The following is a 25,003-nucleotide window of genomic DNA, read 5'->3' as shown; positions in this document are numbered from 1 at the left end:
TAAAAGAACCTGGTACTGATCAGCACTTTGCTGGGTTATACCAATAAAACTGGGGACAGGCTTTTTAGTGCTCGATTGTATCTGCTGTCAAAGTGGCGGCAATTGTGGGATTGGTTTAAAATCTTCTTTTTGTAAATTTACTTAAATCAGACTTCATTTAACCAAGTCTAACTTCCAATCTTTGAAGCAAAACTTCCTTCAAATGCAAAATAAATGTACTAATAGAATGTGTTCCACCAGGTCCCACATAGGTGGGGGTGTAGGCAAATTTTCTGTACAATAACAGTGGGCACAGAAGACAAGACTATGGCATTAATCAGCATACAAAGCTGATTTGTAGCCAACACTGATACTTTGAACTTCAGTTGGGGAGCACAGAGGAAAGCCCCCACATGCATCCTCAAAAAACGGTAATCAAATAGCTTCAAATAGCTCTGATGGCTATAACTTCATTTATAGATAGTGACTATAATTTGTAGAGTTCTTTTAAGTTGGAAAAGTTTGATAGGTTGTGAATATCTTAGTTCTGATATTAAATCATCTGCACAATCATACATGGGTATATTTCAAGACACTCTCCTCCCTAATACCTGTGACTGGGACAATTAGCAGATGTAAAATGGAACAGGACAAACTGCTGAAACAGGAAGGAGAAATGCAGGAAGAGTTCAGCCACCACAGGCATGAGGAATTGCTCCTGTATCCCCTTGTCTAAATGGTGCTGAATTTCCAGCCATCTCAATGGCTCTTCACTCTACCTGGAAAATCTGGACATTAAAGATACATACATCTGGATGCTCTTCATTAACTCAAGCTTGGAATTCAATATTATTATAACCTCAAAACTAATCAATAACATTCAAAACTTTGGCCTCAATACCTCCTTGTGCAATTGGATCCTTGATTTGCTCTCTTGCAGGCTTCCTCAGCTCGAATTGACAACAACATCTGCTCCACAATTTCCATCAGCAAATGTTCACTACAGAGTGGTGTGCTTAGCCCCCTCCTCGACTTACTTTACACTTATGACTGGGTGGCTATGCACAGCTCCAATGCCATATTTAAGGTTGTTGATGACTCTGCAGTCGTAGGCCAAATGAAACGTGGAGACGAATTAACATATAGGAGGGAGACTGAAAATCTGGCCGAGTGGTGTGACAACAATAACCTCTTTGTCAATGTCAGCAAGACCAAGGAGCTGATTACTGACCGGGACATAATGATAAATGTCCAGAACACAATTCTCCGAATTCCTCCACTATCAACGCTGCCCTCAACTGCATCTCTTCCATTTCGCACATATCTGCCCTCACCCCATCTTCCCGCCACCCCACCAGGGACAGGGTTCCTCTTGTCCTTGCCTATTACCCCACCAGCACCCACGTCCAGCACATTATGCTCCATAACTTCTGCCATCTCCGACGGGATCCCACCACCAAACACATCTTTCCCTCCCTTCCACTTTCTGCTTTCCACAGACATCACTCTCTACACGACTCCCTTGTCCATTCGTCCCTCCCCGCTGATCTCCCTCCTGACACTCATCCTTGCAAGTGGAACAAGTGCTACACAAGCCCCCATACCTCCTCCCTCACTACTATCCAGTGCTCCAAACAGTCCTTCCAGGTGAGGGAACACTTCACCTGTGAGTCTGTTGGGGTGATTTATTGTATCTGGTGCTCCCGGCGTGCCCTCTTGTATATCGGTGAGACCCAACGTAGATAAGGAGACCGCTTTGCTGGGCACCTACGTTCCATCCGCCAGAAGAAGTGGGATCTCCCGGTGAACTCCCACTTTAATTCCACTTCCCATTCCCATTCCAACATGTCAGTCCACGGCCTGCTCTACGGTCGTGATGAGGCCACACTCAGGTTGGAGGAGTAACATCTTATATTCCATCTGGATAGCCTCCAATCAAATGGCATGAATATCGATTTTCTCAGCTTCCGGTAATGCCCCCCCACCTTCTCTATTCCCCAACCCCCTTTCGCTCTCTCTCCTTATCTCCTTGTCTGCCCATCACCTCCCTCTGGTGCTTCTTTCCACTCTCTTTCTTCCATGGCATTCTGTCCTCTGCTATTAGAATTCCCCCTTTTCCAGCCCTGTATCTCTTTCAGCAATTAACTTCACCTCTCCCGCCCCTCTTACTTTCACCTATCACCTTCCTCCCCTCCCTAATAACTCTGACTCCTCATCTTTTTTTTCTCCAGTCCTCCTGAAGGGTCTCGGCCCGAAACGTTGACTGTTCTCTTTTCCATAGATGCCGCCTGGCCTGCAGAGTTCCTCCAGCATTTTGTGTGTGTTGCAGAAGTCCATGATTCAGTCCTCATCAGGGCAATCAGAGATGGAGGGAGTTAGCAACTTTAAATTCCTTGGTGTTGTTATTTCAGAGGACCTGTCCAGGGCCCAGCACGCAAGTGCAATTACAAAGAAAGGACGACAGCTTCTCTATTTCCTCAGGAGTTTGCAGAGATTTGGCATGATCTCTAAAACCCTGACAGACTTCTATAAATGTGTGATGCAGAGTATATTGACAGCATGGAATGGAAATGTCAATGCCCTTGAATGGAAAATCCTACAAAAAGTAGTGGATACAGTCCGTCGCAGGTAAAGCTCTCCCCAGCATTGAGCACATCTAAATGGAGTATTGTCGCTAGAAAGCAGCACCCATCATCAGGGACTGCCATCATCCAGGTCATGCACTCTCCTCAACTGCTGCCATCAGGAAGAAGGTTGAGGAGCCTCAGGACTTATAGTTATTACCCCTCATGTGGCCAAGTGGTTAAGGCATTCGTCTAGTGATCTAAAGGTCGCTAGTTCAAGCCTCAGCTGTGGAAGCGTGTTTGTGTTCTTGAGCAAAGCACATTGCTCTAGTGTCTGTGCGAGGAGTGGTGCCCCACACAGACTTCCAATCTGCGCCTTGTACGGCATGAAAATGCCCGACCCAGGCCTCTCATGGTCTGAGTTGATGTTCCCTCCCTCCCTATTACCCCTCAACCATCAGGCTGTTGATCCAGTGGGGATAACTTCACTTGGCCCATCACTGAACAGTTCCCATAACCTATGGACTCACTTTCAAGAACATCTTGTTATCATTATTTATTTAATTACTTATTATTCTTCTTTCGTTTTAAATTCGCACAGTTTGTTGTCTTTTGCACACTGGTCGTCTGTCTTGTGGGGTGTGGCCTTCCATTGATTCTATTATGGTTTTTGGATTTATTGAGTATGCCCACAAGAAAACGAATCTTAGGGTTGTATATGGTGACATATATGTACTTTGATAATAAATTTACTTTCAAATTATCAAACTTTTTTTGAACTTTTTTGAATGCAAGCATTAGCACTTGTACTGTGAACACATTAGCTGTTTGTACACAGTGCAAAGATTCAAAATCTTTGAATATAACTCACCTGAATATACCCTGCCAATGCTCAAACATTGAACCAGTTTGATACATTTTGAATGGAATATTTTTTACATAATACAAACAGAAAATGCTAGAAATACTCAACACTCAGACAGAATCTATGGAATGAGAAAAGGAGTTAACATTTCAAGTTGAAAACTCTTCAACAGAATGCAAAAAGTTATTTTAAGTTGTAGAGAGGGTGGAGTATGGATGGATTTGACAAAGAAAATATCTCTGATATATTGACGTCATGGATGTTGTTGAAAATCATCTGGTTGATGGGCTTGAGAAAGGTAACAAGAACAAAGGAATATAAAAGATACAAATAAAGATGGTTAGAGAGGGTGGAGAAAGGGGAGAGGGGGACAGGAGAAGGGTATGGGGAGGGGGCAGGGGGAGAGGAAGGGAGAGGGGGTAGTGGAGATGAATGGGGAAGGAGAAGGGAGGGGTGGAGGGGGAGAGAGCAATAGGCAAAGAAAATGAGCAATGTCTTTGGCATTGAATTCCACAGATTCACCACTCTCTGGCTAAAGAAATTTCTTCTCTCCTCTGTTCTAAAGGGACATCCTTCTATCCCTAGAAAATCTCTGCAAAAGTGAATGTAACTACCTCAGACATTAATGAAGCAATCTGCAATTGATTTCTCCACTGCAAGGAAGACCATATTGTGAACACCGAATGCAATACATTAGACTGAGAGAAATGCAAGATATTAGCTGCTTCATATGGTAGCACCTTCCCACAGATCCTGCCTGACCTGCGAGATATTTCCAGCAGCTTCTCCTCTCTTCCAACATCCACAGTTTTTTGATTACCAATATTTATCCATACCTGTTCAAATGGACTATTTTCCTTAATCGGTTTTGCTCCAAGAAAAACCCAGTTGTCTCGAAAATGCAGATTAAATATTAAAGAACTTCCCAGCTGAGAAAATAATCCTCTTGCTTCATCATTCATCCTATTAAATGAAATGGAAGTTGCTTCAAGAGATCATTCAGATTTGTAAAAGTGAGCTTAACTATAAAAAGTATTAGAAGAACCTTGAGATATCAAAGGATCTTTCACGTTGCTTTGAATTGGCACATTGAGTTCTAGAAGCTCTGTTTTCAATTCAACATAACTAAAAGGGGAGAAACAACTCCACGCTTTGGTTCCAAGATATCTATCTTTTATGGAAGATTTTAAGTGTGGTAAGTATGAAGTACAAAGTTTTTGCTTGGCAACAATAACAACTTATGTCTATATTTCACAATTAGAGTTAAAAAAATACCTAATCACACTCTAGAGGTGAAAAGAAAATAGGTTCCAAAACAGACTACATTGATCATGGGGATGAGACAATTAAGAGATGTCACAGAGTAGGGGGAATTGAGGCTTTAAATTAATTTGTGTGTCTGAAAACGATATAGGTGAGGGAGTTCGAAGTAAATTATAACTGAAGTGGTGTGGGAGACAAGTGGGTAAGCAGCTTTGGATAAGCTGAACAACAGAAGGGAGAGAATGGATTGTCTGCCAGGAAAGGATTGTAATTATTCAGTCTTAAGCATGAATGAAGGCTTTAGCACCAAAATAGATTGAAGTAAGGTTGAAAGTGAACAAAACACTACAGATGAAAAAGTACTGTTTTTGTGCCAGAATAGTTCTAAGATTGAAACTCCAGCTTAAATTTAAACAAGCCACTGTAGACCAGCATCTATCGGGATTCAGGCAATGTGACCAGCTCAGATGGAGTCAGTGATCTGGGGGCAAGTTTGTAATGAAGTATGAAGATATGGATTTAAGTTTTATGTTTTACTTTTATTTTTTCTCTTATTAAGGACAGAGAGAGAGGCTGTGGTAAATCAAATTACTGGGTGAACGAGTAGTCTTTGGGGTACTGCAAGTCTGTCTTTATTGATGCTTTGCTGCACGCTTGAGTACTTGGTGGGGGATGCTGGTGCATTTTTTTGCTGGTGGGGAGGGGACTGTTGCTTTGCTGCTGCTTACACATGGGAGGGGGAGCTGGGGGGCTTTGGGATTCTAACATTTAACTATCATTCATTCCTTGGGTACTCCTCTGTTTTTGTGGATGTTTGCGAAGAAAAAAAATTTCAGGATGTATATTGTATACATTTCTCTGACATTAAATGTACCTTTGAAACGTTTGTCTATGGAGAAGAGGTTTCATCTCACCCAGAAATATAACATTGGCCACATATTAAGTTTGAACTTCATTAGGTACACCTGTAAACCTGCTTGTTAATACAAATTTCTTGAACCTCGAAGTGGATGGGTCACAGGAGCAGAAGATTACAAATGTACACTCAGTGGGCATTTTATAAGATACAGGAGGTACCTATTAAGGTGGCCACTGTGTGTGTACACAATCTATACGATGATTATTTCCCTTAATACCAGAATATTCAGGAAATTCAGAAGTTATTTATCTTAAAGTGGTCTTCCAAATTCAATTAAAATGGTTTTCAACCCTTACAGTAAGGAGTGTGAGGTTATAACATGTTGCTTCCAAATTATTAAAAGGTGCCAGAGTTAAAACAGTGATAATTCCAGTTGTTCCTTTACTCCTGCTCCCTCATTATTGTGGATGTTTGGCTTTAACAAAGGGTTCTGGAAACCAAGTCTGAAAAGTTTCATTTTCCTATGGACTATGGTGTTCTAGTTGATATTGTCGGTACATATTTTGGCAATTAGTGGAGAGCTTCATCTGCATTTAAAACTTTTGCAATCTACCCACTGTATATTACTGACAAAGAAATCATTCTTCCCTTCTTGTTTAGCACTGATACTACAATGGTAGAACATGAATTAAGCTCCAAATAAAAAAATAATTTTACCCAAAGTCATTAGTGGTTCTTATCAAATGAGGTTTTTATTAGTTCGATGGTTAACTGCTGTGGGTATCTCTCTCTCATTTCGAGATGCTTATTCTTTCAATCTCTTCTCTTTATGTGCAAATGTTCTGGTTTTTATTACCAGCTGGTATAATAACCTGCTGATGAATATTATGCATAGATGCTGATCAACAGCACTCTAAATACAGAATTGCATGCGTTCAATTCAGAGTGGCTGCTTCTTGTCTCAGCTTATACCTGCCGGTAAAGATTGCAGGAACAGAGGCAGATGCTGAGGCAGGAGCCTTGGATCACTGGGCTAGACTATGAAATCCATTTAGAATGGAATCAGCATCTTGCGAAATACACACATCATGAAAAGTTTTCTTTCATGATTGAAAGAAAAGAAGATTGAAGGTGCCAAAATAACTTTTATGTAATAGTTAAATGGTATAGCTCGAAAACATCATTCTTATCACCCAAAGTTTTTTTTACTCACTTTGTTGCTGGGTCATCAAAAGAGGCAAGTAGCAGAATAGAGCCAGGCTTTATCGTTTTTAAAAAATTCACAAGCAGCTCAACTTCTGAAGAAAAACAAAAGAGTATTCTTTAACTTTCTGTTTCTTAGTAGGGTTTTCATTTTCATGTATAGAGCTTAATTGATATTCAAACCATGATATTCTGTTCACAATTATGTTGAATCTACTCCCACAGCTTCTGTGATGAATGCCACAATTAATTTCCATTTGCACAGCATTCTAAAACACCGACAGAAATGTGATTGGCCTCAAAATTTGGTGGTGCTTAAAAAGTGACGTTAATTTTGTGGTATGTTGTGACCCGCTGAGCATTTTGTTTGAAGGCTCTCTGCTGCTCGATTTCATGGTGCACAACACCCAGAGCATCGTGTACTGCGGGGCTGGCCTACCCACATCTGGCTCACCGAGAAATCCTCATAATGAGAGGAGGCAGAAGAGAAAGTGGATAAGCTGTGGGTTTGGGGGAGGGAATGGTACAGTTTGGTTAGGGTGTTCATGGGGAAGAGAGGTTTGGAGGGATGCAGAGAGAATTGGAAGCCACTGTGTTTGGGGATGGTGGGTGTCGGGAAGAGTAGTGATTGTACTAATGGCAGTGGTTAGGGCCGCAGTAATCATGGGGCATCATGGTAAAAGGCTTGGGTCAGAGAATGAGAATTGATGGACAACAGTTGGGCGTACCAGTTGATAAGGGTCAGCTTAGAAATTAGTAATAATTTGGAGTGTTTTACTCTCTGTTAGGATGGAAACAAAGGGCAAGGGGCCACAGTCTCTGTACTGTAGGTCTGGGGGTCGCAACCCACATGGGAGGGTGTAAAAGGGCCCAGAATAGAAGCACAAAATGAGAAAAGCACTTCATTTAAAGAGGACCTTCCTGAGGCTGATTCCTGGCATTTCACAGGTAGGTCACTTATAAATAACAACAAGGCAGGCCTCACATCTGCCTTGTGAATGAAGCCCACTGTCTGTAGGCATGATATTATGGAGCAAAATGGCAGAAACGGTGTCTAAGCCATTGGATGCCACTGTATATCTGTCAGATATATGGAAGAACCAAAAGGGCGAAGAAAATAATTAATAGGTCTCAATTTTCAAAGGAAATATTCAGATTTTCCTTTTATTTTTTAAAATTTGAGACTGAATTATGCACAAATACAATTTCTAAGCTGTCAGCCGAGCAAAATCAAAACAAACTTAGATGTCTTTTTAAATGTCTTACTTCCAGACCACATATCAAAATAGTCAGTCTTTAATAGTTCACCAGTTGTAGCTGTAAAACAAAGAAGCAACCACATTACATATCAAAAAATATAACTTGACAATATAAAGTTTACATTTTTTATTCTATGATCTTGTATTATTCACTCACCATTTACTAAAGCAATGTTTATCCCTTTTCCAACATTATTTTGTATAGTGCTCATGAGTCTGTGGGAGGGAGAAAGAAAATTGTGCCTCAAATAATAGTTTGAATTTGAACCAGGTTTTGAGTGAAGAGTTTGAGTTTCTGACTTAAGCAATGTTTTAATAAATAATGAAATTCTTAAGGTCTGCCCCCACAGTTGTGTTCAACGGTGGTTCAGCCTTCTGGGGATCACACTCAGGAAGAAACAAGGGGACATTATCTCCAGTTTGACTCACTAGCTTGTTGCAGTTGCTTGTTGACTTCTCACAGTGGCCATCCACTGAAGCATGAAAGTTAACACTTAGATAAGCTGCTCTTCATAATGCTGGTAGACTATCAATACAACAGCTTCTGAATTCACTATGAAGCAAGTACTTTTTAAAAAATCCACTACCAACAAGTTCTGAATCTTTTCCCAGTTAATAGCTTTTTTAAAAAAAATGGCAGAAAAAGCAGGGTTTCATTGAAAAGATTGTATTCTAGATGTCATATAGCAGGGAAGGAGATAAAAAGAAAATTAAAAAACAAAATATACAATGGATTTTGGTTAACTGGGACACATCGGGACCAGTACATTTTGCTTCAATTAAGCAGCTGCCTGTATTAGCCAAAGTTTCATGGAAATAGTTAAAAAGGTATAAAAAAAGACAACTACGATTTAATTGAGTACCAAATAATGTATTTAAATGAAATACAGAACAAATTAGAACACTACCAGTATTACAGCAGTACTTAAAAAACTGTGTATTAGCTCCTAATAGTTATCAACGGAGGAAATCATCCAGTGTACATGGCCGTGCTCTTCTGATTGACTGTAAGTGATTAAAATACGTACAGACACTTAGTGCAGATAATGGATTTATTCATACAGCGCTTCTGAGGAATACATCTTCCAAATCTTCATTTTGATTGTAACGTTCAAGTGGTTGCTGATATCTTCAAATTCATTGTAGTTCCTCACTTTTGAAGTAGTGAAATCCTTTTCATTTTCACTCACGACTGTTTCTGGCATCTCCAGGCCTCAATGCTTGAAATCACAGCGAGCAAAACAATTTTGAATTGTTTTACTGCTTATTTGCTGTCAACTATCAGTGACAAAAAAAAGTCACTGCTTTTTGAACACAAACACATGCAAGTGGCGCTGTTTAAAAACTGTTTACTCTAAGCAAGGTGTAGGATCCAACAGTCAGGTAACTGCACGTGACCGACGTTAGTTAGAAACTGTCAGCAACAGTCTCCTGTCCCAAATAAGACGCATAGTGTCCTAAATAAATGAAGGGAATCCCGGATATTTTCTCAATTAGTTTTTGTTCATTAGAAGTTGTCCCAAGTAAGTAGTTCCTGCAATTAACCGATGGCCCAATTAACTGGAATCCATTGTATATTTAATGCCATCTGTCTCTTAGAAGTAAATAAAGAACCTACTCCATGATCTTAGGAATTTAATTGGATCTTTGTAAGCACAGAAATAAATAACATTATATTATAACTTATAATAGTCATAGATCAATACAGCATAGATACAGGCCCTTCAGCCCAATGAGTTAATGCCAACCACGGTGCCCAGTTTCCTGCATTCAACCCATCTCTCTCTAAACCCAGCCCCTCCATGCACTTATAGAAGTGCTTCTGAAATGATACTATTGTACTTGCCTCGATCACTTCATGTGGCCTCTCAGACCCTTTTAAAACTTTCCCCTCTCAAAAACCTATGCCCTGTAGTTTTTGATTCTCCTTCCCTGAGGAAAAGAAAGCTCTGTGTTTCACCTTATGGATATCTCATATTATTTTAAACATTTACATAAGGTCACCTCTCATTCTCCTATGTTCCAAGGAACAAAGACCCAGCCTGGCCAACCCTCTTTATAATTCAGGCCCTTTAGTCCTGGTAACATCTTCGTAAATCTTTCCTACACTCATTCCAGTTTCACCATGCATTTCCTATAAAAGAGTGACTAAAACTGTACAAAATACTCCAACTGCAGCCTCACCAAGGATTTATATACCTGCAACATAATGGCCAGCTCCTGTACTTAATGCCCAGAATGATGAAAGCCAGCCTGCTAAATGTCTTTACCACTATCCTGTCTACAGGCCTCCAATGAACCTTGCCCTACTGCTCCTCGATCCCTCAGTTCTATGACCTGCTGAACCTAATGTATGCTTCCTTCTTTTTTCTTTACTAGAGACTAGAGCCCCAATATCTCTCATCAACTAGGGTTCTCTAAACTTGCCAAGTTGACCTTTCACCCTAACAGGAACACGTTGCCACTGGACTCTTGGTATCACTCTTTTAAAAGCCTCCCATGTGCAAATTGTTCCTTTCCCTTCAAACAGGCTCTTCCAATTGATTGTTGCTAGATCCTATTTTATTCCCTCAAAATTAACCCTGCTGCAGTTTAGGACCCTAACCGGTGTCCTTTTGGTCTTTTCAGTAAACTGTATTTTATGGAAGGATTATGTTTATAATTGGTTAGCAGCACAATTCAAGAGTTATATGATCCAAGGCTTACATTTTACCATTGAAACAAATACTGGGTCCAACGACATTTGCTGCTCCACTTGTGATCTTAAATGGAAAATGGCCTTCAGGACAACTTGTTTCCATATCGCAGCTAATCTTTTTAGCTTTTGACTCTGTAATTGTTAAAATAAAATATTTATAAAACGTTTATTATAACTGAAAGATGTAACTTAAAACTTGCTTGTTTACTAACTGAATAAGACCAATGAAAGATCACAAACCGATTGTGTTTACTCTTACGCAGTCTCCACAGACGTTGCCTAATTACTATTTCCAGCATCTGTTTTTTCATTTCAGATTTACAGGATCATGCTTTCTTTTCTCTTTCTTGTTACATCCTGAAAACTGTTTTGCAGGATGCACAGAAGATACCAGAGCAAATGTATTGCAGTCCCTAAGCTTGTACAGATTTGACATATGGAAATGTTTGCTCGGTAATATCAGGGAAAATATACATTTGACTTTCCTGCCAGAATCAGGTAATTGACCCTTCCAACAAACCAATGACCAGTTTAACCACTGTTTGAAGTTGTTTTAATGAAAGATCATCAATCTGAACCAGTATCTCCGGTACACATACAAAATGCTGGAGGAACTCAGCAGGCCAGGCAACATCTATGGAACACAGTAAACAGTCAACGTTTCAAGCCAAGACCCTTCAACAGGACTGGAAAGGAAAGGGAGAAGTCAGTCTCAGAAGGTGGGGGGGGGGAGGAGGAAGAAGTACAAAGTGATAGGTGATCGGTGAAACAGGGAGAGGGGGAGGGATTGAAGTAAAGAGCTGGGAAGTTAATAGGTGAAAGAGGCAAAGGGCTGGATAAGGGAGAAGCTGTTAGGAGAGGACCATGGAAGAAAGGGAAGTCAGGGGCGGGGGGCATCAGAGGGAGGTGATGGTCAGATAAAGAGATAAGATGAGAGAGGGAAATGGGAATGGGGAAAGGTGAAGGGGAGGGAATGCAATTACCAGAACTTTGAGAAACTGATGTTCATGCCATCAGGTTGGAGGCTGCTCAGCTGGAATATAAGGTGTTGCTCTTCCAACCTGAGTGTGGCCTCATCATGGCAGTAGAGAAGGTCATGGACTGACATGTCAGAATGGATTATCTCTGTTCCCTTTTGACAGATGCTGCTGAATTTTCCAGCATGATCTATTTTTGACTTTGTATTTCTGGCATCTGTGATATTTGCAGACATCCCACTTCTCTTGGAAGTTCCGGGAGTCTCCTACATATTGATAGTGGCTCCCTGATGCCCGGAAATTATATACAATATCCCGGAAATCGACTTTTTTGAGAGGGAGAGGGAGAGCGAAAGCGAGCATCCTGATTGGTCTCTCTTCGTGCTAAGTAGACCTATCAGTTTTCTCTGTGGGCGGGCTTTACAGTCGAACTCAAAAATAATGAGAGTGTTGCTCGCTACACTGTTTGCAACAGTGACTTTTCTATTGCCCATGGTGGGTTAAAATGTAAAAGATATGTTGAGGTGAGTTTAACAGGTATCATTCGTTCATTAGCATAGCTAATGTTATTTAAACTAGCTGGCTAGCTGCTAAGGAGCTACCCTATTGATGTCCTACATGATGAGGCCAAACTTCCTGTACACTTGCTTAAAGATGTAATAGAATAAACATGATAATATAATATAAGTACATATTTTAATGTCACATTTTCTGCATATACCCAACTTGGTTTACAGATTAGGCAAGATCATTAAACAAAGTATTACATACACCCTTGGAGGTCAACCGGGGGTAGGGAGTATATGGGGATGCGGGGGGAGGGGGTGCTACCTCCCTGAAATGAGTTCTTACAGGGTGGGATGTCTGATATTTGGCTCTAGAATGCACTTAAGGCCTGCTTCTAAAATTGTGTATCTTGAATCCCGAGGCAATTTTTCAGGAAACATTTCACCACACGAAGAAGGTGTGGTAATGAAAGCTTGGAGGTCTAGCAGTGGGAAGCTGGGAATGGTGAGAGAGTTAGACATAGTGAGACGACACCCTGAAGAACATATGGCTCAGGGATTTTAGTTTTGAAAAATTGTTCCCGCAACCACAAAAATGTAGGTGCTTTTCTTCTGAAAATTTTGTTAACATACAGGAAAGCATTTTTGTGAACATTTCTGATGTTTGTCACCTGTCATGAAATTTTCCCCTCACTGTTCTGATACATTTTCATTCTTCCTGCACTGTTTCCATGTGTTGAACTCCCCCAACTGAAGTGTGACACGTAAAATTCACTTGCAGTGAAATTTTCAATTTCGATTTCACTGGTCAAGAAAATAACTGATCTTATTTACTGACAGAGTGATCGGATTTTCCTAACTTCTTTTCCACAGAAGCTTTTCTACTTAAAAGGCCAACATTTAAACTGCATTCTTTGTCCTCACTGAGGTCTTTGAGCCCCTTGTAATCACCTCAAATTTTAGCCATTCATGATGCTTGAAAATTTTGCCAACAGGAAGCAGAGAGGTGGTGACTCTTGGCTTCCTGGTTTCATGACCATCATGGCTGCTGCTGCTAGACTCTGCTTCATTTGACATATTCTTACTGCTGAATCTGTAACAGCTTTACTGTGCTCACTCCCTTGAGCCTCCTCCCATTCAATGAGGTGACCTCAGCCTTTTGATAACCATTATATCCTTGATAACCTCTTATCCATCAGATATCTATCTGATTCTGCCTTAAAAGTATTCAAAGATCCTGCATCCATAGTCATTTTGATGAAAGTTGATTTGATAGCCCTAGAGAAAACGCTGCAACTTACCCGAGACTTCAATGGCTGACTTCTTGTTTATAAACAATGACCTTTAGTACTGGATTGTCCTTCAAGAGGGAATATGCTCTTGCAGCAAGCCAAGACTGAATTATGCCTCCTCATGGAACCAACCTGTCCTTCTCATGTATTAGTCTAATTATTCACTTGTATTATGGATTTTATTTATTTGGATTTCCAGAAGATGTTTGCCGAGGTGCCGCATAAAAGATTTATCCATTATATAAGGATGCATAGAGTTGGGGGTGATGTATTGATGATATACATTAACGACCTGGAAGAGGGGACTGAGCATAGTGTATCTATGTTTGCTGACGATACTAAGTTGAGTGGAAAAGCAAATTGTGCAGAAGATACAGAGAGTCTGCAGAGAGGTACAGATCAGTTAAGTGAGTGGGCAAGGGTCTGGCAGGTGGAGTATAAAGTTGGTAAATGCGAGGTCATCCACTTTGGAAGGGAAAATGAAAGAGCAGATGATTATTTAAATGGTAAAAAATTGCAGCATTTCGGTGTGAAGAGGAACTTCGGAGTACTTGTGCATGAATCACAAAAGGTTGGTTTGCAGGTGCAGCAGGCTATCAGGAAGGCAAATGAAATGTTGGCTTTCATTGCTAGAGGGATTGAATTTAAGAGCAGGGAGGTTATGCTGCAACTGTACAGGGTACTGGTGAGGCTGGACCTGGAGTACTGTGTGCAGTTCTGGTCTCCTTACTTGAGGAAGGATATACTGGCTTTGGAGGCGTTGCAGAGGAGGTTGAGAGATTGAATCACCTGGGACTGTACTCATTGGAATTCAGAAGAATGAGAGGAGATCTTATAGAAACATATAAAATTATGAAAGGGATAGATAAGATAGAGGCAGGAAAGTTGTTTCCACTGGTAGGTGAGACTAGAACTAGGGGACATAGCCTCAAGATTTGGGGGAGTAGATTTAGGATTTAAATATATTTAAGACAAAGTTGGATAGATTTTTGGATAGTAGGGAAAGTAAGGGTTATGGGGAAAAAGCAAGTAGGTAGAGATGAGCCCATGGCCAGATCAGCCATGATCTTATTGAATGACGGAGCGGGCTCGACGGGCCAGATGGCCTACTCCTGCTCCTATTTCTTATCTTATGTTCTTAAATCTTCTCTGTACTGCTTCTAATCCAATTATGTCTTTGCTTAAATAAGGAAGTCAACACTGTACACGATCTTCCATATGTGATCTCACTGAAACCCTTTGCATTAATTTTAATCCAGCAAGTTGTAAAGAAACTCAAAAACACTGTTCGGTGATGTCCAGACTTCTTGCTTTTTGTAGCACACATACTTCAAACAGATTTAGGATGACTTACAATGCTGTTTTAATACTAGAAAATGGTGTGGTATACTTCTTAGGACGTCGTGTGTAAAAAATATTTCTAAAAAAGCTCCAGTCTACTATTGTTCCCATCTGCATGCATAATTAAAGTGTTTGAAGTGACTAAAGGGTTCATTCAATATCATGTTAATTGCACATGTTAACGGTGATTAGTACTGTACACATTTACCCTTTAATTTCTCTCAAACTCAACACATATGCTGGATTATGCCGGTGGTTACCAGTAGAGTTGTTGCTATATGTGAGAGCGTTTACATGCGAGTATACCCCAGACCTCCATGTCTGCACACTGCAACAAGGTGGAGGACAGGTAGTAATGGTTCAGATTGTAATGTGAATTGAATGGACCATATCTGGTTCTTTAGCTTTATGCCAATGACAATTGGGCATCTCACTCAGCTTCAATCATCTGAACGCCTTGTTTAACTCTTTTTTGAAGTTTTTCCAAAATCCTCAAATTATCAGGCTGAAGTTCTTTGAATTGTGATTGTTGCTTCATCCAATTTTCAATTTTATTTCTTTCTACATGATTAATGTGAAACAACTCCAGAGAGTATTTCCCCCTACTTCGGATGACAGCTGTTGATTTGAAAGGGGTGAAGGAAGCTTTAAGGGAGATGCCAGTCCTCAAAGGTTGCCCTCTTGTTAGAATGGTTGACTATGCTTGAATTCAGTTTTCATGCCGGCTTCCTTAATTTGACATCATTGAAGTCAAATTTTGCTGGTGATACAAAAAGACTAAATAAGGCTGGATTAGTCCTTGGCTACAACCCAGACTCTTTTGAGTCAGTGGTGGAGAGGAGATCACTAAACAAACAGTTATCCATTGTGGACCATCAGGCACATCCTCTGTGACCTACTGAATAAGCAGCAGAGACCCCTTTCGAACAGGCTCATTCAGCTCTGCTGTCACAAGGATCGTTACAGAAAATCTTTCCTACCAAAGTACAACAGTTCATCTCTGTGTAACTGGAGAACACACATCGTAGTACAATAGCGCAAACACGACGAAATCTGCAGATGCTGGAATTTCAAGCAACACACATAAAAATAGCTGGTGAACGCAGCAGGCCAGACAGCATCTATAGGAAGAGGTACAGTCGACGTTTCGGGCCAAGACCCTTCGTCAGGACTAACTGAAAGAAGAGCTAGTAAGAGATTTGAAAGTGGGAGGGGAGGGGGAGATCCAAAATGATAGGAGAAGACAGGAGGGGAGGGGTGGAGCCAAGAGCTGGACAGGTGATCGGCAAAAGGGATATGAGAGGATCATGGGACGGGAGGCCTAGGGAGAAAGAAAGGGGGCAGGGGGAAGCCCAGAGGATGGGCAAGGAGTATAGTGAGAGGGACAGAGGGAGAAAAAGGGGAGAGAGATAGAGAGAGAGAGAGAGAGAGAGAGAGAGAGAGAGAGAGAGAGAGAGAAATAAGGATGGGATACGAAGGAGAGGAGGGGCATTAACAGAAATTAGAAATTAGAGAAGTCAATGTTCATGCCGTCAGGTTGGAGGCTACCCAGACGGAATATAAGGTGTTGTTCCTCCATCCTGAGTGTGGCTTCATCTTGACAGTAGAGGAGGCCGCGGATAGACATGTCAGAATGGGAATGGTACGTGAAATTAAAATGTGTGGCCACTGGGAGATCCTGCTTTCTCTGGCGGACAGAGTGTAGGTGTTCAGCGAAATGGTCTCCCGGCCTGTGTTGGGTCTCACCAATATATAGCAGGCCGCATCAGGAGCACTGGACGCAGTATATCCTGGCACTCATCCTTGTAAGCGGAACAAGTGCTACACATGCCTTTACACTTCCTCCCTTACCACCATTCAGGGCCCCAGACAGTCCTTCCAGGTGTGGTGACACTTCACCTGTGAGTCGGCTGGGGTGATATACTGCGTCTGGTGCTCCCGATGTGGCGAGACCCGACGCAGGCTGGGAGACCGTTTCGCTGAATACCTACGCTCTGTCCGCCAGAGAAAGCAGGAATTCCCGGTAGCCACACAATTTAATTCCACATCCTATTCCCATTCTGACATGTCTATCCACGGGCTCCTCTACTGTAAAGATGAAGCCACACTCAGGTTGGAGAAACACCTTATATTCCGTCTGGGTAGCCTCCAACCTGATGGCATGAACATTGACTTCTTTAACTTCTGTTAATGCCCCACCTCCTCTTCATACCCTATCCATTATTTATTGATTATTTATTTATTTCTCTCTCTCTCTCTCTCTCTCTCTCTCTCTCTCTCTCTCCTTTTTCTTCCTCTGTCCCTCTCACTATACTCCTTGCCCATCCTCAGGGCTTCCCCCCTCCCCCTTTCTTTCTCCCTAGGCCTCCCGTCCCATGATCCTCTCATATCCCTTTTGCCAATCACCTGTCCAGCTCTTAGATCCACCCCTCCTGTCTTCTCCTATCATTTCGGATCTCCCCCTCCCCCTTCCACTTTCAAATCTCTTACAATCTCTTCTTTCAGTTAGTCCTGACGAAGGGTCTCGGCCCGAAATGTCGACTGTACCTCTTCCTATAGATGCTGCCTGGCCTGCTGCGTTCACCAGCAACTTTTATGTGTGTTGCTTGCGGTACAATAGTCTCTGTTTTATTATTTCATACATTATTATTGCACATTAGTAAATTATTATTGTGTATATTATTATTGTGTACTTTATTACTAGCTAAGCCTGCACATTGCTGTGTGTTTTTAAATGTCACTGCTGTAATGAAAGAACTTCCCACTCGGGATCAATAAAGCCTTTATTATTATTATTATTATTACTATTAATTAAAAGGCAACGTGATAAAGTTGTGAGCTGAAATATAAACGCATCTTTCACTTTCAGCAACTGACAGAGCCCAGAGCCCAAGTGTAGCTTTGAAGCACGTTTTAGATTCAGCAATAGATTTTCTTCAAAAGTCATCTATGTCTCAATATTCAGCTCCTGCCAAGAGTCTGAGAGAATACAGCTAACACTGATGCTGCAGCCTGCTTATCTTTACAAACTGACCTTTATTTCTAATATTATTTAATGGGAAATTTAAAATACCTTGGATATATTTCTTATGATTGACTTCCACTTCACGGGTCATGAGTTTAGACGCAATGTAAAATGCTACGAAGCTCACGAGCAGCACCACTACACCACGTAGTAAAACTGGAAGAAAGTATTGAAAAAAACTTATTCTTCAAAACATTACAAAGTTGTTTATAAGTACCCAGATCCCAACAGAAGTTAGCTTTCAACATGTATTGATTAATAGGTGCGGCAGTTCATGTTGTATCACTTCTTGCTCTATATTAATAAACATCATTCATAATAAAAAATATTAAACCCCTCAGTGCCTTTCATTCTTTACATTCATGGGCCATGCTTTCTGATCTGCTCTACAACATTCATACACATCAATAGATCTGCTGTCATGCATGAGGCAGGGCGTTGGGATACTAATGATTACAATGATGGAGGGGCTTCTTCCCTCAAACTGGCTCCTTCTTCTCCAGCAGAAGAACCCTACACTGTGGTCCTTCCCCACTGAGCCCTGATGAGGACAGATTATTTTTATATCAAAATAAACTTTATTTGTGATAAAAAATGACAGGAATAAACTGTCCATGCGATGTTCTCAGGGAAACGTACGGAAGAAATGTGGGAAATGTTCAGGGGATATTTGCGTGGGGTTCTGAGTAGGTATGAGACGTGGAAAGGATGGTAGGGTACAGGAACTGTGGTGTACAAAGGCTGTTGTAAATCTAGTCAAGAAGAAAAGAAGAGCTTACGGGAGGTTCACTAAACCAGGTAATGATAGGAAACTAGAAGATTATAAGGCAAGCAGGAAGGAGTTTAAGAATGAAATTAGGAGAGCCAGAAGGGGCCATGAGAAGGCCTTGGTGGACAGGATTAAGGAAAACCCCAAGGCATTCTACAAGTATGTGAAGAGCAAGAGAATAAGACGTGAGAGAATAGGACCAATCAAGTGTGACAGTGGAAAAGTGTGTATGGAACCGGAGGAAAAAGCGGAGGTACTTAATGAATACTTTGCTTCAGTATTCACTACGGAAAAGGATCTTGGCGATTGTAGGGATGACTTGCAGTGGACTGAAAAGCTTGAGCATGTAGATATTAAGAAAGAGGATGTGCTGGAGCTTTTGGAAAGCATCAAGTTGAATAAGTCACTGGGACCAGACGGGATGTACCCAGGATACTGTGGGAAGCAAGGGAGGAGATTGCTGAGCCTCTGGCAATGATCTTTGCATCATCAATGAGGGCAGAAGAGGTTCTGGAGGATTGGAGGGTTGTGGATGTTGTTCCCTTATTCAAGAAAGGGAGCAGGGATAGCCCAGGAAATTATAGACCAGTGAGTCTTACTTCAGTGGTTGGTAAGTTGATGGATAAGATCCTGAGAGGCAGGAATTATGAACATTTGGAGAGGCATAATATGATTAGGAATAGTCATCATGGCTTTGTCAAAGGCACGTCATGCCTTACGAGCCTGATTGAATTTTTTTGAGGATGTGACTAAACACATTGATGAAGGTAGAGCTGTAGATGTAGTGTATATGGATTTTAGTAAGGCATTTGATAAGCTACCCCATGCAAGACTTACTGAGAAAGTAAGGAGGCATGGGATCCAAGGGGATATTGCTTTGTGGATCCAGAACTGGCTTGCCCACAGAAGGAAAAGAGTGTTGTAGACGGGTCATATTCTGTATGGAGGCCGGTCACCAGTGGTGTGCCTCAGGGATCTGTTCTGGGACCCCTACTCTTTGTGATTTTTATAAATGACCTGGATGAGGAAGTGAAGGGATGGGTTAATAAATTTGCTGATGACACAAAGGTTGGGGCTGCTGTGGATAGTGTGGAGGGCTGTCAGAGGTTATAGTGGGACATTGATAGGTTGCAAAACTGGGCTGAGAAGTGGCAGATGGAGTTCAACCTAGATAAATGTGAGGTGGTTCATTCTGGTAGGTCAAATATGATGGCAGAATATAGCATTAATGGTAAGGCTCTTGGCAGTGTGGAGGATCAGAGGGATCTTGGGGTCCAAGTCCATAGGACTCTCAAAGCTGCGATGCAGGTCGACTCTGTGGTTAAGAAAGCATATGGTGCATTGGCCTTCATCAATCTTGGGACTGAGTTTAAGATCTGAGAGGTAATGTTGCAGCTCTATAGGACCCTGGTCAGACCCCACTTGGAGTACTGTGCTCAATTCTGGTGGCCTCACTATAGGAAGGACGTGAAAACCATAGAAAAGGTGCAGAGGAGATTTACAAGGATGTTGCTTGGATTGGGAAGCATGACTTATGAGTATAGGTTGAGTGAACTTGAACTTTTCTCCTTGGAGCGACAGAGGATGAGAGGTGACCTGATAGAGGTGTATAACGAGAGGCGTTGATTGTGTGGATAGTCAGATGCTTTTTCCCAGGGCTGAAATGGCTAGCATGAGAGCGCATAGTTTTAAAGTGCTTGGAAGTAGGTGCAGAAGAGATGTCGGTGTAAGTTTTTTACACAGAGAGTGGTGAGTGCGTGGAATGGGTTGCCGGCGGCGGTGGTGGAGGTGGATACAATCGGGTCTTTTAAGAGACTCCTGGATGGCTACATGGAGCTTAGAAAAATAGAGGGCTATGGGTAAATTCTAGGTAGTTCTAAGGTAGGGACATGTTCGGCACAGCTTTGTGGGCCGAAGGGCCTGTATTGTGCTGTAGGTTTTCTATATTTCTATGTTTTCCTTCTTTACATTCAAAGTCACTGCTTTCAGAGCTGTTCTATTACATTCCTACACATCAATCAATAGCAGTGCTGCCACTCATGTGGTCCATGAAATGGTATCCTATTACAATGGATGATGGGAGAGGAAGGAATGTAGCTAGAAGGTGCTAGGTCAAGCCAGGTGGGTAGAAAAGATAAAGGGCTGGAGGGGAAGGCATCTGATAGGAGAGGAGAGTGGGCCATAGGAGAAAGGGACGGAGAAGATGACGCGGGGGGGAGGTGATAGGCAGGTGAGAAAGGGAAAGAAGCCAGAATGAGAAATAGAAGAAGTGGGGAGAGGGAGGAAATCATTTATTTTTACTGGAAGGAGAAATCGATATTCATGCCACCAGGTTAGAGGCTACGCAAACAGAATATAAAGCGTTTCTCCTTGACCCTGAGAGTGGCCTCATCTTGGCACATGTTGGAATGGAAATGGGAATCGGAATTGAAAAGTTTGGTCACCAGAAGGCTCTGCTTCTGGTTAGTGGAGTGGAGGTGCTCATCGAAGTGGTCCCCAGTTTACGATGGGTCTCACCTATGTAGAGAAGGCCGCATTGGGAGCTCCAGACACAATAGACAGCCCCAGAGGATTCGCAGGTGAAGTGTTGCCTCACTTGGAAGGACTGTTTGGGGCCCTGAATGGAGGTGAGGGAGGAGGTAACTGGACAGGTGTAGCACTTTGGCTGCTGGCAGGGATAAGTGCTGGAAGGGAGATTAGTGGGGAGGGATGAATAGACAAGGGAATTACAGAGGGAGTGATCACTGAGAGGGGTGGAGGTAAAGAAATGTTTGGTGGCAAGATCTCTTTGGAGATGGCAGAAGTTGCAAAGAGCGATGTGTTGGATGCAAAAGCTCATGGGGTGGTAGGTGAGGAGAAGAGGAACTCTATCACTGTTAAGATGGTGGGAAGATAGTGTGAGGGCAGATGTTTAAGAAATGGAGGAGATATGGATGAGGGTAGCATCAATGGTGGAGGAAGGGAAATCCAGTTCTTTGAAGAATGAGGACATCTCTGATGTCCTGGAAAGGAAATCCACATCCTGGGATCAGATGTGGCAGCCCTCCTAGGTGAAACAAAGGTTCACGTGCACCTTCCTTAACCTGGTCTACGGCATTTACTGCTCTTGATGTGGCCTCCTCTACATTGGCGCAACCAAGCATCGATTGAGTGACTGTTTTACTGAGCATCTACCCACTATCTATAGTGACTATCCTGAGCTCCCAGTTGCCAGCCATTTCAATTCTCTTTCCTGTTCACATTGACGAGTCTGTCCTTGGCTTTCCCCCCCGCCAGGGTGAGGCCCAGCACAACCTAGAGGGACAATACGTCATATCCCTCCTAGGTAGTCTATAAATCAACTGCATGACAAATAGGACTTCCAGTTTTAGATAACCTTCCGTGTCAGTGGAGTTTACCCCTGTATTTACCCCCCATCTCCACCCACTTCCCAATCTTTCTCTGGTCCTTGAGAGCTTTCATTCTTTCCCACAAATACCCTCCCTTCCCCCCAACGCTCCTTCATCTTCATCCCCTTCGCCCTCTTGGTTCTGTCCACTTACTACACATAGTTCGCTCACACACTTCTCTCAGCCCCCCTCCCACAATCTGGTTCCGGTTCTACAAACACAAGAAGATCTGCAGATGTTGGAAATCCAAAGCAGCACACATAAGGTGCTGGAGGCAGCATTTTGGGCCTAGACCATTCATCAGCTCTCCCGTCTCTAATCTCCTTCTGCAGGTGTCCTTCCCTCTCACAGATATTGCTCAACTTGCTAGTTCTGGCTCCATCTGCCATTCAGCTCTACCCTAAGTTTTCTCATTATCACCTCCTTTAGTTATCAGATTCCACCACTGGTAGACCTTTGCGTCCCTGCCTACCTCCAGCAGATTTTTCTCCCCTACTCTCACCTCGCTCCATCTGCCTCTCATTTCTTCCCCACTTTGCCTTTAACCATCATCCATCCCCTCCACTCCCCTATCAGGAGCAACCTGCCTGTCCAGGAGCAACCTGCCTGTCATCTTCCATCACTCCTCTTTCGTCCACAATCACCTCAGCCATCCCCTTTCCATTTTATAATGTTGGCCATCCCCTGTCTCCCAGCTCCTGCTGCAGAGTTTGGGCCTGAGATGTCCTTCCCTCTCACTGATGCTGCTCAGCTTGCTGAGTCCCTCCAGCAGATCGTTCTTGCCCTTTTCATTCCCTTTCGTCATTTAATCATACTATTCCTTTTCATCTTCCTCCTCCGTCATCGTAAAACTAGCTTTTTCAAACATGGTGACATATTTCAGTCCCACAGTCCAGTTTAAGATGATGAACCTCAGCAACTTCTGGGCTGGTGGTCAATGAAACAAAGAAAACAACTAAATACTTTGTTAATCACGTTTTCCACAGGGGATTGACAGGATGGATGCTGAGAAAATGTTTCCACTAATAGATTAGTTTTGGAATAATGGATTGTGTATTTGAGATGGGGAAACCTATTCTCTCAAAGGGATGTAAACGTTTGAAATTCACTGTCCTGTGAAGTTAACATGCACTTGAACAGTGAGTAAATTAAGAAATACATGATGGAACTAGGAAAGTGGTGCTGAGGCCACATTTTAATCTGTCATGATCTTCTGGGATGGTACAGATGACTGGAGGGATCCACTGCAGAGAGGTGCAGAGAGTTGTAAAATTAGCCAGCTCAACCGTGGGCATTAGCCTCCATAGTATCCAGGTCATCTTCAAGGACTGGTGCCTCAGAAAGATGGTGACCATCATTATGGACCTCCATGACCCGGGATGCACCTTCTTCTCATTGCTACCATCAAGAAGAAGGTACAGAACCCTAAAGACACACACTCAACAATTCAAGAACAGCTTCTTCCCCTCTACCATCCAATTTCTTAATCGACATTGAACCCATGAACACTACCTCACTATATTTTTGCACTTCTTATTTAAGTTAACTATATACAGTGGCATGCAAAAGTTTGGGCACCCCGGTCAAGATTTCTGTTACTGTGAATAGTTAAGTGAGTAGAAGATGAACTGATCTCCAAAAGTCATAATGTTAAAGATGAAACATTCTTTTCAACATTTTAAGCAAGATTAGTGTATTATTTTTGTTTTGTACAATTTTAGAGTGAAAAAAAGGAAAGGAACACTATGCAAAAGTTTGGGCACCCCAAGATTTGAGCTCTCAGATAACTTTTGCCAAGGTCTCAGATCTTAATTAGCTTGTTAGGGCAAAGGCTTGTTCATAGTTATCATTAGGAAAGGTCAGGTAATGCAAATTTCAAAGCTTTATAAATACCCTGACTCCTCAAACCTTGTCCCAACAATCAGCAGCCATGGGCTCCTCTAAGCAGCGGCCTAGCACTCTGAAAATTAAAATAAATGATGCCCACAAAGCAGGAGAAGGCTATAAGAAGATAGCAAAGTGTTTTCAGGTAGCCGTTTCCTTAGTTTGTAATGTAATTAAGAAATAGCAGTTAACAGGAACAGTAGAGGTCAAGTTGAGGTCTGGAAGACCAAGAAAACTTTCGGAGAGAACTGCTCGTAGGATTGCTAGAAAGACAAATCAAAACCCCCATTTGACTGCAAAAGACCTTCAGGAAGATTTAGCAGACTCTGGAGTGGTGGTGCACTGTTCTACTGTGCAGTGACACCTGCACAAATATGACCTTCATGGATGAGTCATCAGAAGAAAAGCTTTCCTGCATCCTCACCACAAAATTCAGCGTCAAAAGTTTGCAAAGGAACATCTAAACAAGCCTGATGCATTTTGGAAACAAGTCCTGTGGACTGATGAAGTTAAAATAGAACTTTCTGGCCGCAATGATCAAAGGTATGTTTGGAGAAAAAAGGATGCAGAATTTCATGAAAAGAACACCTCTCCAACTGTTAAGCATGGGGGTGGATCTATCATGCTTTGGGCTTGTGTTGCAGCCAGTGGCACAGGGAACATTTCACTGGTAGATGGAAGAATGAATTCAATTAAATACCAGCAAATTCTGGAAGCAAACATCACACCATCTGTAAAAAAGCTGAAGATGAAAAGAGGATGGCTCTTACAACAGGATAATCCACAATGGACAACCTCAAGAGGCGCAAGCTGAAGGTTTTGCCATGGCCCTCACAGTCCTCTGACCTAAACATCATTGAAGATATGTGGATAGACCTGAAAAAAGCAGTGCATACAAGATGGCCCAAGAATCTCATAGAACTATAAGCTTTTTGCAAAGAAGAATGGGCGAAAATCCCCCAAACAAGAATTGAAAGACTCTTAGCTGACTACAGAAAGCATTTACAATCTGTGATACTTGCCAAAACGGGTGTTACTAAGTACTGCCATGCAGGGTGCCTGAAGTTTTGCTTTGGGCCCTTTTCCTTTTTTGTTATTTTGAAACTGTAAAAGATGGAAATAAAAAAAGT

General features: G+C 42.1%; 1 protein-coding gene across 7 annotated transcripts in view; it reads right to left on the bottom strand.

The window, feature by feature from the left end:
• Positions 1–25,003, bottom strand: part of LOC134356825 (protein FAM3C-like) — a 54,323-nt gene that overhangs the window by 10,801 nt on the left and 18,519 nt on the right. For 4 of the 7 annotated variants that reach the window (XM_063067998.1, XM_063067997.1, XM_063067996.1 and 1 more), the window contains exons 4-10: positions 24,896–24,977; positions 17,880–17,987; positions 10,699–10,822; positions 8,150–8,208; positions 8,000–8,050; positions 6,744–6,828; positions 4,245–4,371 (exon numbers count right to left, since the gene is read on the bottom strand). In XM_063067998.1, coding sequence (XP_062924068.1) covers positions 4,245–4,371; positions 6,744–6,828; positions 8,000–8,050; positions 8,150–8,208; positions 10,699–10,822; positions 17,880–17,987; positions 24,896–24,923 — 582 coding nt within the window. In that variant the 5' untranslated portion in view covers positions 24,924–24,977. The remainder of the gene's footprint in view (positions 1–4,244; positions 4,372–6,743; positions 6,829–7,999; positions 8,051–8,149; positions 8,209–10,698; positions 10,823–17,879; positions 17,988–24,895; positions 24,978–25,003) is intronic. The other 3 variants (XM_063067999.1, XM_063068001.1, XM_063068002.1) reach the window with 2 other exon arrangements.

The sequence above is a fragment of the Mobula hypostoma genome, chromosome 15 (genome assembly GCF_963921235.1).
Source record: "Mobula hypostoma chromosome 15, sMobHyp1.1, whole genome shotgun sequence".
Lineage (NCBI taxonomy): Eukaryota > Metazoa > Chordata > Chondrichthyes > Myliobatiformes > Myliobatidae > Mobula > Mobula hypostoma.
The sequence above is the reverse complement of the archived record's forward strand: the minus strand, read 5'-3'. Positions and strand labels throughout refer to the sequence as shown.